The sequence below is a fragment of the Mastomys coucha genome, unplaced genomic scaffold (genome assembly GCF_008632895.1).
Source record: "Mastomys coucha isolate ucsf_1 unplaced genomic scaffold, UCSF_Mcou_1 pScaffold4, whole genome shotgun sequence".
In the NCBI taxonomy this organism is placed as follows: domain Eukaryota; kingdom Metazoa; phylum Chordata; class Mammalia; order Rodentia; family Muridae; genus Mastomys; species Mastomys coucha.
The window spans coordinates 18,195,936-18,210,037 of record NW_022196910.1 but is presented as its reverse complement, the minus strand read 5'-3'; the positions used below and the strand labels follow the sequence as shown (position 1 = coordinate 18,210,037).

Genomic DNA, 14,102 nt, shown 5'->3' with positions numbered 1-14,102 from the left:
TTACTTATTTGCTCTACATTACACTCACTGCCCCCTTCCCAGTCACCTCTTCCCACAACCCTTCCCCCATCCTCCCTCTCCTCCCCGAGTATCCACCCATCCTGGCTCCTCAAGTCTCTGCAAGGCTGGGCTTTTCCTTTCCACTGAGGCCAAACAAGGCAGCCCAGCTAGAAGAACATATCCTACATACAGGCAACAGCTTTTGGGATAGCCCCAGGTCCATTTGTTCAGGGCCCACACGAAGACCAAGCTATACATCTGCTACATATGTACAAGGAGGCCTGGGTCCAGCCTGTGTATGTTCTATGGTTGGTGGTTCAGACTCTGAGAGCTCCAAGAATCCAGGTTAGCTGACTCTGTTGGTCTTGTTTTTTTTTTTTTTTAAAGATTTTTATTTATTATGTATACAGCATTCTGCCTGCATGTGTGCCTACAGGCCGGAAGAGAACATCCGATCTCATTACAGATGGTTGTGAGCCACCATGTGGTTTCTGGGAATTGAACTCAGGACCTCTAGAAGAGCAGTCAGTGCTCTTAACCTCTGAGCCATCTCTCCAGCCCCTGACTCTGTTGGTCTTGCTGTGGAGTTCCCATCCCTTTCAGGCCTGGCAACGTCCTTAGGGCGTTAGGTTATCATGGACTCCCCCCAGAAAGGTAGAAATTAAATCATTAACAGTGAGGAAACCTCGAGGAACAGTACGGCAGTCCTTCATGAATGCAAGCACACAGTTCCAGAAGGAGCTGGGTGAGAAGCAAATGACAAGTGAATTAATTTGCTACTGCAAATGCAATCCCAAATGCTATCCATGGGAGATGAGAAACAGCTTTCCCAGGGTACATGGGGGTATTGCTGCCTTAGCTACTTTATTAACTTCTACTCAGAGGTATAAAACCAAACACTATATATACACACACACACACACACACACACACACATATATATATGTGTATATATATATATATATACACACACACACAATACACACACACACACATATATGTATATATATATGTATGTATATATATATACATACATATATATATTTTGGTTTTTCGAGACAGGGTTTCTCTGTGTAGCCCTGGCTGTCCTGGAACTCACTCTGTAGACCAGGCTGGCCTCAAACTCAGAAATCCACCTGCTTCTGCCTCTCAAGTGCTGGGATTAAAGGTGTGTACCACCACCACCTGGCTAGATTTTTTTTTTTAAAGCAATTCTGTACTATAAGCAAGGATTTAAGAATGCACTGAAACCTGATTTTTTTTTGTTTTTTTGTTTTTTGCCTATTCCATAGGAACATTTGTCATTATTTGTATTTCAGGATATACTAATCTGGGTTAGAATGATTTCCTTTGTAAATAATAGAAAAGTCAATAGTTAACTTCTACTAATCACAGGTTCTACAGTGAGATTCATGCATTGATGAATTGAACAGTGTTCTGAGTTAGTTGGGTGTACTCAAGTCCCTTTAGTAGGCACATAGGGATAAAATAAATTAACATTGCTTTTTTAATATAAGTTTAAAACATTTTTATTGTCCAGGAAATGAATAATAAGTTATTTACATGGGACTTAGCTTATTATTTTTAATTTCATAATTAATCTATACACATTTCATGGAGAACATAGAGTCCCTTCTATCTAAAATGTCTGCCATGCAGAGCTGTTGAGGTTGTGGATAACACTAGAAACATTACTCAAAGTGGCTAATACCATACGTCAAGCCTGAGGACCCTCTGAGAGGGAAAAAAAAATGGGCTTCAAAGGGCTAACTAGTCATCAATTCCCTTAACAAGCCTTTGGAGGGAGGGACAGTACCTCAAAGCGGATGCTCGTGGAGGTAGCATTTGCTGAGGGAACAACTTTCCCTGCAGTCTCTCCTAATGTGTTCACATGTTAACACTAAAATGTCAATAGAAAAGGTAGGAGTGCGATGTCATCACCGACAGTGCCCAGATGGGAACAAATCAGCCAACATCAGGGTCTGAACAGAAAGCTCAGATTAAGAACTAAAAAGGTCAATTGTTGGCCTATACTTCAGGTTCTAATTTGAGACAGGACTGGGCCCACAAAACCAACAGTGCTTTCATCCTTAAAACTTTCTCCCTGCTAATGGTAAGATGTCCATTCTTTTGTCTCTGCCCAACATTTTGGGTAGCTCTGTGTCCAAACCCCATATTTGTTTATTCAAATAATCTCTATTTTCAAAAACAAACAACATATACTATAATGGAAAGGTTTTTAGGGACTTTCCAAAATTTATAACTTCAAATACACATTTGTAATGTTCAAGTAAAAAACTTGGGCTGTTTTCACTTCTTCAAAAAAAAAAATAGGTTGCACAAGTTTGTTATACTCATGAGAACAACAGTTAGCATATCAACATGTACTCTGGGTGTTTCACCTGCAGTGCCTGACGATACTTATGTTATTTATGGTCATGTCAACGGCTAGCCTGCTTGTTCTCTCTTCTCCTCTCTCCAGAGCTTACCTCTGTACCCCTGACAGCTTGGGTTTGCATTTCTGTCTTCACTTTACAAGAAGAAAGAGCCACCAGAGAAGTCTGGCTCCCTTAAACTCAGCTACTCACTTCAGTGATCCCAGCTGGGAGTCATCTATCCTCCAGTGACCCAGGATGGCAATCATCAACTAGCTGTAACGATTTGTGATGGGAACCAGCCAGTTACTGTAGTGATCAAGAATGGTAATCAGTCAGTCACTCTACATCAATCCATGATACGAGTTCCCTAGAGGCCTTTACTTTGAATCAGGATTACCGAACATTCCCTTTATCAGCCAGGAAACAACAAATTATGCGTCTTCAATACTATATTAGTTGAGCCCTACATCACATAAGGACCACTCCATACCTGTCTTCATTAGTTCTGATAAACAAAGGTCATAACTTTGTCTTCTCCTTTTTGATGACATCAAAGAGTCTACAATTTGAGATTACTCAAAAGCTTTGAAAGCCCTTCTCACATTAACAAACAAGCAAGCAAGCAAGCAAGCAAGTTCTAACCACCCATCCCCTTCCAGCTTTTAGTGCTATGAAGTTCTGTTTTCTAATTCTGTCCAAAGACTCAGTTTCTCCCGCCCCCACAGTAGCATGTCTATTGAGCTAAGTTTTGCATAGCCTTTCCATTTAGAATGTGAACTTCCCATACAGATGTCACAGAAACTTAAATCCAATGAGTTTACTTTAAGGCAAAAAATTAATGGTAGACGCACAGGTTAGAGGAGGTCTTGAACACAGCAACCCTGCTTTCAAATTTTAAGGCAATACCTGTAACAGAAACTTCCCCCTAGATTTTCCAAGGCAAACTGTCATTTAGCAAGTGCAACTAAAAGAGAAGCCAGGAAAGCAGCAGCATAGGCAGAAAAGCACTTCCCCCTGTCTGAATTCAGTGGTGTTTATGATTAGTCTTTAAGCCCAGACAGCAAACCTACATTACCAACCTCACTGTCACCCAATAGAGTGGTTACTACAAAGTCCTCCCAGAATCCACCCTGTTCACCCGGAAGTACTGCCTATGCCAACATGTTACTTCCTGCCAACTCTTCTGTACTGTATTCTGTACTGTACTGTATTGAACAACTGTATTCTGAGGGTATTACATAGGATTAGTTTTCAAGTTATACCACAAAGCGAGATACATTTCAACTTGAAAACTGGTTCAGCTAATCTACAGAAGGTGGCCTCCTTAACAAGTGCCTAAGAGGCCCTATGAGCAGAGGGTCAAGTCTCACACAGAACTGAAGTTTGTGCCTGGCCCGAGCAAAACCCAAGGCAGCTCCAGTTTGTTCTTTTGCCACACAGACCAAGAACAATGCTAACCAGAGCTTCAGACAGTGGCTTTCTTCTAGTAATGATAGCTTTTGTGAGGGGATTAAAAAGCAAAAACGAGTTACTAATGGCAAGCCAGAAGCCAAGATTCTATCAACTTCATGTGAGTTTTTAGACTCAAGAACAATTTCTGTAAGATGCTCTAGGAAAGATGTTATTTTTAAAGATACATTGAAAAAAAGTGAAGGATAATTAGCTAATAGTAATAATGCTCATTAAAATAATTAATGGCATGGAATATGTAGCAACCAGACTCTTGCAACATAAAAAAAAAAAGCAGAAGAGAGCTTAGCAGAGGCAGTAATACTTGTTAGCTTTATTTTTATTTACAAAATGCCTCCCCTCTCCCAATCATTATTATATAAAGCCAAAAATACCTCTGAAAGAATGATTTATTGCTGTCCTTTAAAACAAAACAAAACAAAACAAAAACCCCAAAATCCAAACCATTTATAACATCAAACCATAGCACCAACCAACACACATGGGCATTTTCTGTTACCTTTGTATTTTATTCCTTCACTTTACTGCATTAGGAAAAAAAAGGGAGAGAGTAAAATGGAAGTGAAGAAGAGTCAGAGCCACTTATGAAGATGGGGTTGACTGCCTTGGGTTTGAATATAGGGTGACATATGCTGGCCAGCATTTATAGAAAATTTATGCCAAGTGTCTGAATAAAACAGAGACAACATACGATTGGATGCCAACTCCAATAGACAACATTTTGATGATTTATAGCAACCTGTTTAGCAAGAGCAGAATCAGTCCCTTCAAGCACGGGGTCTGAACTCTAATTAAATAATAAAGATAAGGACCTAAAAATAATGTGATGAAGAAACAGAAAGGCGGTAATTCTTGCTTTTAATAATGAACAGGGGCAAAGGTCACAACCAGAGCTTATTTTACCACCCCATCCATAGAGATAACAGAAAAACCCCCAAGGGTCCTCCTGCTCTTCAAGTCTTATCTCACCATCTCAAAATGTCAAAAGGCAATGACCTCAGAGCTAACACACACACACACACACACACACACACACACACACACACACACACATTTAATCTGTAAATCCTTATTAGATGACCAGTTACAGAGAAAGAAGAATTCTTCATCTGCAATAAAATCTTATGAAAAGTTGAACAGTGACAGTGTCAGAAAGAGACCAACTTACATTAATTAGTTCAAGCTCCCAGATCTTTTTCAACAGGTCCATCGACGTGTAGCCATTGATGAGGAAGGCTTTGGTGTAGTCACCCAGCTCAATGGAGTCCAGCCACTCAGCTACAGAGGTGGGATGGTAGCCATCATGGCCAATGGGCCTCATCTGTAATTAAGAGTACCACATTAGGAATTATCTAGACCAGTTCCCTTCTGTTCCAATAACAGGAAGCATCCTGCCACTTGCAAATTAATCTGATATGAAGCCTCAGATATTTCTGGATGGAGAAGTAAGGGAAAAAGAAAATGCTCTATGAACAATTCTAAGTCATCAGTAATTTTCACACTGAATTAGTTTTCAGAAACACACCCAGAAATTTCCAATTTAGCTGCTAAATTAGCTCTGTGTTTGAGAGGAAGAGATATGTCAAACCCCTGTTAGTGATTTTACTGGTATTCTATTGGAATAGAATTTCAAGGGATGTCAGTTGAGTTACCAGGGTTCCATGTGGAAGGCTGGAGGGACGGCATTTTCAAAATAGAGATGGTAATTCTCATATGCACAACATCAAAGTGTGTGAAAATACTGCATGACTTAAACATCCCAAAGGGATTCATGCTTATGCAAGGCATGTATTGTTGGTGGTGCACACACGCTGGAGAAACACAGTGCTGTGGCGAGCCATTAAAAAGAGGCCCTGAGTGTTTTAAGACCATGTGTTCTGCCTCAGCTCTACAGTATGTTAGACATGAATAGGGAACTTGCTGGCAGACAAGCTTCTATTTTTTGTCAGCTATATACAGATTTTTTTTTTTTAATACTTCAGGGGAACAAAGAAGTGTGACAACAACATAATGTTTCTGAGTTTAAATTGGAATGTGAAAATAATTTAAGCAGGAAGAACTTCTGGGTTGAAATTTTTATATCGAGTCCTCTAAGTCCTTTATTCTTTATTTGAGATCTGAGTTGAATTCATGGTTCTTGCCTTTGACGTGACTCACTTCTGAAACTTATGCTGCCTGCTTGCTAAGGCAGGGTCTGGTACTGGGGTTCCTCAGGAGAGCCTGCCCCCTCGTCAGCTGACGTCAGCCATCAGTGAGATGCCTGCTGGGAGCATCCAACAGGGCAAGATGCAGAATGGGTGTTCCTCTTCCACCAAATTTAAGGAGATGAAATATTAATGGAAATCTATATGAGTCTGGTTTGTGAGCAGAGAAAAGATTAGTTTAGGCACCCAGGATTCAGGTGTTTAGTCTCAGCATCATGAGCTTTCTGTCACATGCAGAACCCTCTATTGAGATTCTCCTTGCCTTTCTCCCTTCCACTTTTTCCTGCTGTTCCACTTCTCAATCTAATTTTAAAACACACCAAGGTTTAAATGCCCACTATTTCAAAGTTACAATACCACTCATTATTCAGTTGCATTAGACGTTTTAGTTTGCCTTTCTATCGACTGATCCCCCCCCTTTAGCTATTTGCCCATGAGCACACATGTGGCCCTTGCTCAGTATTCATTATATGGAGTCAGAGTTTGCAAAAATGAAGTTTAGTGGCTTGTACAAGCAGTGTGAATGTTGTGTATAAAACTAGAGACTAGGACTCAGATGGATGCTCAGATGTACTGAGTACTTGCTGTCTTAGTCAGGGCTCCTAGTCCTGCACAAACATCATGATCAAGAAGCAAGTTGGAGAGGAAACGGTTTATTCAGCTTACACTTGCACACTGCTGTTCATCACGAAAGGAAGTCAGGACTGGAACTCATGCAGGGCAGGGACTCACACAGGAAGCACCATGGAGGGTGCTGCTTGCTGGTTTGTGTCCCCTGGCTTGCTCAGCTTGCTTTCTTATAGAACTGGAGACTATCGGCCCACGGATGGCACCACCCACAATGGGCTGGGCCCTCCCCCCTTGATCACCAATTGAGAAAATGCCTTACAGCTGGATCTCATGGAGGCATTTCCTCAAGGGAGGCTCCATTCTCTGCAATAACTCCAGCTTGTGTGAAGCTGACATACAAAACCAGCCAGTACAATTTCCTATTTGGTAAGATTATAAACTAAGGGGTGTGTGTGTGTGTATGCTCACTGGCTTGGTAGCAAATGGTTGAACTAATCTAAATACTTACCCCAGACACAGGAAACTTCTCTTATGGAATAAGTGGAGAAAGAGAAAGCAGAGGAACACTGGAGTTGAAATGAACAGCCTAGCAGAGACACGCTGTTGATAGTCGACCCAAGAACCCAACAAACCCAGAAGTGGCTACTACTGACAGGCTTAAGGGGCCTTGATAATTTTAAAGAGTCAGTTGTTCTTTCCCAGAGAACTGTGTTATAGGTTCTTCACAGGTTACCCCCCACCAAGTGCTCACATACAATTGGGTCAGGGTCATTGACCACTTGTCCCACTTAAGTGACTTGATGGTCACTGCCAGCTGAGCAATCAGGGATACCCTTCAGACAACTGCAGAGGGAACCCAGTGGAGACCACGGAAGTTCACCTCTTCCTCAATACCTTTCTTGTTGCCCCAATACTGAACAATTGAGAATAAGAAAGGGGAAGTCTCTCAGAAGAAAACTGAAGTGTGTGTGTGTATGTGGTGTGTGTGTGTGTGTGTGTGTGTGTGTGTGTGTGTGTGTGTGTGTGGGATGGACATAAAGCTGGAGGTTTAAAATGAATTAGATCTGAATTTTCAGTATTTTACCCAATGAGAACATTATTGGATAGATCTATAGTTTGAAGTACCAAAGAGAATCAATTGGATTTGATTGAAGGCAGTGTCTGAGAAACACGTAACACTAAAAATCTCACTGTATAAAGACTGGTCAGTAATCTGGTTCCTCCTATAGAGCAAGACCTACCTTAAAGAGGCAAGAATGAAAGGAATTTTGGCGGGGTGACAGATGGGCTGGGTAGAATGGATAGCAGATGGTACTCTGGAAACGGTTGTGTGTGTGTGTGTGTGTGTGTGTGTGTGTGTGTGTGTGTGTGCATGTGCAGGTGTGTCTGTGCATGTGGAGGGCAGCAACTATACAAGTCGCTTATTCTACAAGAGCTCAGCACTTATTCTGACGGATGCTATGCAAACAGCAAAGTACAAATCACTTAGAGTCCCTCCCTTATGGCCACTGTAAGTCTAAATAAAAAAATAGGTGCCCAGATTACCAATAAGTTATGGAGACTCTATATACCTGAAGGGAGGAAACCTCCATAGCCGAATGAAATTGCAAAGTGAACTTGACACATCCTTAATGATATGCAGAGTGGCTGCTGTGCTGCACAAAAAACTTCTTCCAAAGAAGGTGTCCCATCTGTTCCTTTATTTCTGCTTCTACTGTTACTACCCGGCTTAGCTTCTCATTACCACTTATACAAATGAGTGCAAAATCCTTCCGCTTGGCCCCGCCCCCACCTTTGGCTCAGCTTATATTCAGTAATACCTTAGCCAGATTCATAACTCTAGCCCTGGGCCAGAACATACAGTGATTCTGTTATTAGAAAAGTATAAAGGTCCTAGTTCACCATCCAAAGCCAATCAAAACTAACCCAGTCTCTCACTACCATGCTATGTATGAACCTAGTGATGCAGCTGAGCACACTCACATGTCAATAGTCATTGAGTTGCTAGCCATTCCCAAAACATGACTTGCATGAGGCACTGTTGATACTTGTGACAGATAATTTTCTGTGCCTGTAATGTAATGCTCTTGTCTTATTTCTAGACTTATTTTTCGAGGACTGAGATCTTCATGAATTATAAAACGCATTATTTAAAGTAAGAAATTTTAGGCCATCTCATGTCTTACAGCTAGAGTCAAGCGTAAGTAAAACAACTAATTTATAACCTTCAGCTGAGAACATGGTTCTTAGCAGCGTTTCTCAGCTAGTGAGGAGATTTCACTCCTTTGCCCAAGTAGAAGCTTAGGAAAGAGTCATTATAACTCGTTAGAGTGACACTGTCTATTGATTGTGTCTCCAAGATGGCTTTCAACCCAGTCTGTCCTCCAAAGTGCACTTTGGAGTCTGATAGACCCAGAAATGCTACTGATGTTTTTGGTCTATCTTTCTCAAGTTACAGAGCCGTTTGATCCTCACATCCCTCTTTTCTAAAATAAGTACAATAATATTGATACCCCCCCCACCAAGTATTGTGATACTCTGTGATATAGTGTGTAAGTTGCCTAACATGGTGATTTGGATTCCTAGCCATCTGATGACTCTTAGCCCTCTTCCTGCTCCGTTGCTTTAAATGGAACCCACCTACAGTTTGAAATTGCATATGTTTTTGCCCTTGGCTGCTTAGTGCTTCACTTCAAATTACAATTCTCTCTTGTCTTCTTTCCTCCCTTTCTCCCTTTCACTAACATCTTTGCTTCTCTCCCTTTGAGCTCACAGCTCTGTTTTTAGACATTTGTGTGACAAGGTAACCCAAGGATACAGAATTATTCTTCCAAGTTCTTTGCTCTCCTCCCATATTGGAATTACGCTTCTGTGCCCTGTGCCAGGGGAACCACAGTGAGTCTCACTGTGGTTGGAGGTACTTTCCAGTTCCATGGATGCTGGCCTGTGGTATGGGTGATTAGTAGCCAGTCCTGTTCTACCCATTGTTTTGTGTTCTTCCTACACTATAGGTATACGCATCTATTCTTACATTATTACTGCAAGACTCATGCCTGCTCAGCACTTGTGTAATTGCTGGTATAATAAAGGAGATAATAAAGACTTACACATTAAATTCAACCCAAAGGTTGGAATTAAAGTTGGAGCCCAGGAACGTCTGGTCAGCATGAGGGAATGAGAGCTGACCTATAGAGTCATGAGTTAGAAAAAGAAGACGTTTTTGTTATATTGTTTTCAACAACTGAATTTTTTATATATAGGGCAGGGGGTGGACTGCATAGGGTTACTGTTTATTTGAAAGCCTTTGGTGTTTATAAATTGTATCTATGGAACCTAACTCTTTAATCACGAGTTCATTGGCAATTGTTGGCACAGGACTGAGGAAGCTGAAGGAAGCTGAGCTAAGGCAGCACCATCATCCTTCTTAGCTCATTGTGTATCCTCTCTATCCAGTCATGAATTAAGTCAGCCTCTATTGTGCATGCTTACTGCATGAGGTTGATTGTGGGGCACAGTCAGTCCCCTGCATAGCTTGTACCTTCATACCTCTGTGTCTGCTGTTTTCTTTAGCAGGAACCCGACTTCTACCTGTTCTCCCCAAATTTCTCTAATCCCATTTCACTTTCAAGTAAGCACTGATATTATATTAACGACACTGGATTCCCTGCCCCTGGTGAAGAAATAAGATCTTAGGAACTTTTGTGGTCTTTAAGGCCTCCATTGGAACTCCTCACACATGGCAGGCACTTATTAAAGGTTTATTGGATTATTTAAGCCACACATGGAAAACAAATGACAAGTTCATTTCAGTGGGAGTCTTACATTGTGTGCTCTGTGCCATAGGAATTAAGAGTTTCTTTTTAATGATCTAACGCTGGTAACATTTTAAACTTCCATGTATCAAGAACCAATTCCAGATAGTAGGCTGTACTATAAAATGCAATTTAATGTATTCCATTTTCTTCATTCAACAGGCTTCATTCTAGGCAAGCCACATTGCCCTCTCTACAGAGTCAAGAGGTTGGACCAATGACTTCAAAGCTCTTTACTGATGCCCCCCAATTTTATGATTCCATGATTTGTAAATTAATTGTAAGTTAGTGTCTGATATACTTACCCAGTTTAAAAACAAAACTCCAAGACAAATAAGTCCAATTACAAAACTACAAAAAGGAGAGGAAAAACGAGGAGAAACACAGACCACAGGTCAGACAGCGCCCATGTTTCTTTGCTGGCTCTTTGGCAACCCCCTCAGGTAGCAGCGTAACTGCTGCTCAAATTAGCTATGGTTAAGTACTTTTTCCTAGCAGGAACATCTGGTGAGACCCAGTTAGGAAGTGACAGCCCCAGGGTCTGCCAGGCCAGCAGTACTGTGGAGCATGCGCAGGAGTTGGGCACAGTCTGATGTGAGAAGCAGAGTCGTGGGCGGACAGCAGGCATTCCTAACTCTGGTTCACAGCGAGGCAGGATTTGACTCGCTGAATTCCAAAGTCTGGGGAAAACCTTAGCTGGGACCAAAAATGGAAATAGCAGCCAAACTTTAGTCTTCACTAAATTCAGATATGCTAAAGCATTTACCACATGCCTTCCTGGTTGCTACGTTCTGCCTGGATGTCCTTCGAAAGTTGCTTGGAATATGCCTAGACTTGTACTGTACCCATCTGAGAGACAGGTTGAGCATGGGGGCTAGAGGAAAGGGCTCCATGTGCTCCTGACCTTCTAAGGAGTCGGCTCTGAAACATCCCTGGCTCTAAGGTTGCCTGTTCCACTTCAGCCAGCAACTCACATTTTAAATGTTTTATGTAGGTATGAAAAGGAATAAATGCTTTACTGACTTTGAAAAGAAATGTTTAAAACCAGTGAAGCAGAAGACTTATGGGTTTAAATGGTCACTATAGCTTTTTTTCCTTTTCAGTCTGTCTTTGAAATTCTCAGGTCTGGTACCTATTAGTGTATTTATATATATTTGCAGTAACATGAGAGATATAAGAATATCCTTGAACATGGTCATGCATTCAGGGAAATGATACAAGTGGAGTTTAGCACAGTTCTTTCTACACGGGGCCATTTAAGCAATTGCAATGAAGGCTGAAGTCAGGCGTGAGTGAGATTGCACAGGATGGATGACCTTATATTTGGTCTCTCGCTCTTTTTACCTGCTTCTTATGAGCTTAGTCAGCATAGACTAGGGACAGAGAGTACAATGGAAGGTAATAAAAACTGATAACAAATTACGCATGGTGGTGGACTATCTGCAATCTCAGCAACTGGGAGATAGATACAAGAGGATCAAGGGTTCAAGGCTGGCCTTGGCACATAGTACTTTAGAGGTCAGAATGATCTACATGGAACATTATCTCAAAAACAACCCCTCCAATGCTTCCCCAAACAACAACAACAACAACAACAACAACAACAACAACAAAGCCAAGAAAACCAACTAACCATCTGATAACAGACAAAGGAAAAAGAAGGATGGTATACATTATATTTGCGTTAAAGGAATATAAAAGCAGTTTGCAGCAAGTTTCTGAAATGGAACAATGATTCTAACATAGAAGTTAGGTCAAGGGATAAGGAACACCCCAGCATCAATACTGGATTAGGTAGATGCTGCTGTCAGGAAGTGTTGCACAATTAGAGACAAATGCTACTGTCTAAAGGGTGGGCTCATGATTGCTCAGTCAGATCACAAGACACACCAGCTTTGGGGGGGTGCTATCATGAGACAGGTTTGTACCTAATAGGAACCTAATAAAAATTTGACATGTAACCATCTTCCAAGTCATATTGGCTTCCACATGAAAAAGGTTCTTTGCTCTGGAGTTTCTTTATTTCTTTTTAAAATTTTTCCAATGTTCTGGAATGTCAGTGCCCACAGGATAGTGCTGACCATGTGAAAAAAACACTACCCCAGAGTCCTCACTGTGTTGGAATCACATGGCAGCCTGCTGACTTGTGAGTGTCATTGAGGTGGGCTGGAGGGAATATCTGAGGTGCTGAGTTTCCCACAAGCAGTATGGCGATGCCAACACTGTGAGTCCACGGTTCACCGAGGGTAGACATGCTTTAGAGGATGACAGAGGGACAGAGCAAAGGTCTTGATTTCCTCTAGAATTGCAGAGTGGAGGAGAGCCAATTTATAAAAAAAAAAATTGTTCATTTCATAACTGTTATGTGCGAGAGACCAATGTTTTGTTCTCCAAACTGTTGTATTATGAAGCTCTTTGTTTTGGGTAGCATAGCCTTTATTTAAATATAAGTGTAAGTGGAAATAAGGTAATCATAGGAACACTCATATGGAGCCAGAACCTTCATTTGGCAGTCTTTTGCTCTGTGTATTCATAAGTGTTCACATTTATTGACATCAAAATAATCTTTGTTTCCCTTAACTGCATCTGTGGGCATCTTTCTGTCAATCACATCATCATCCAGTTGTCATAGTTACATGAAGATGAGAATGGGACTCTGTAGGAGAATATCTCAAGTTTCCAGTTTAGATATTTAGCTTTGTGGTGGCTTTAATAGCCAAAAGGAAAAAAAAAAAAACCTACCATACAGCAGAATGACATGGATAATTTTGTGACACAAGAAACATATGTATTGTAGACTGGCACCTGAAATTTGGGGAAGAATTCCAGGGAATCACATGACCTTGGCATCATGAGCAGTGCAGATGGGAGTCTTGGCTGCCACAGTTACTAGTTATGTGACCTTGAGTAAACTACTCATCCTTGCCAAGTGCCCACCATCTGATTATTAAGGTGAGAGATGAAAAGAATGCCTGACTATTGTCATATATAGTCACTGAGACAATGTAAGGAGTCCTTAATGTAATATGCTGCACACAAGAGCCCCATAGATTTTATCATGGAGAGGTGGCAGTCTGTGTAAGTGAGGCCTCAGGGGGATGCTGAAGGGCATGAAGAGGTGTGAGCTGAGCATGAACCATTTCCATGGATGTGGAAAAGAAAAGAATCATACCGAGGAGGCAAAGCAAAGATGGTCACAACAAGAAGAGATGTGGGGGAGTTTTAAGGAAGGATGCTGCAGAGCTAGTGAGAAAAATGAAGAGGAAGAAAGGGCAGGGGATCTGGCATATAGATCATAGGGATCTCACCAAGAAAAGTACAGAAGCCTGGCTGTACCTGGGTGGAGGGGTGAGTTAGCTCTGAGCAGGCAAAATGTACAGAGATGAAGGACTTAGAAAACAACAGAAACTTGTATGGAAAGTGGGAAGAATAAGAACTCAGGGTTGAGGATAGTCAGTGTCTGTAGGGGGTGGTTCTGATGTTTTGATCAGGAAATCTGTGGGTGAACACTGAAGGTCCTGCTCCCCAATTGGTTCTTGATCAATCAATAAAGATGCTAGTGGCCAATGAGCTGGGTGGAACAGGAAGGACTTCCAGTTTTCTCGAAGGTAGGCTAGCAGACACGGGGAGGAGAGAGAGATTTTGCCATGCTTTGGAGAGAGAAAGAG

General features: G+C 41.5%; 1 protein-coding gene across 22 annotated transcripts in view; it reads right to left on the bottom strand.

Moving 5' to 3' along the window:
• The window catches only part of Anks1b (ankyrin repeat and sterile alpha motif domain containing 1B), a 1,082,674-nt gene that overhangs the window by 291,193 nt on the left and 777,379 nt on the right, over positions 1-14,102 (bottom strand). For 21 of the 22 annotated variants that reach the window (XM_031349133.1, XM_031349134.1, XM_031349137.1 and 18 more), the window contains one exon: positions 5,017-5,169. In XM_031349133.1, coding sequence (XP_031204993.1) covers positions 5,017-5,169 — 153 coding nt within the window. Of the gene's footprint in view, positions 1-5,016; positions 5,170-5,373; positions 5,399-14,102 lie in introns of those variants that run through there. The other variant, XM_031349157.1, reaches the window with a different exon arrangement.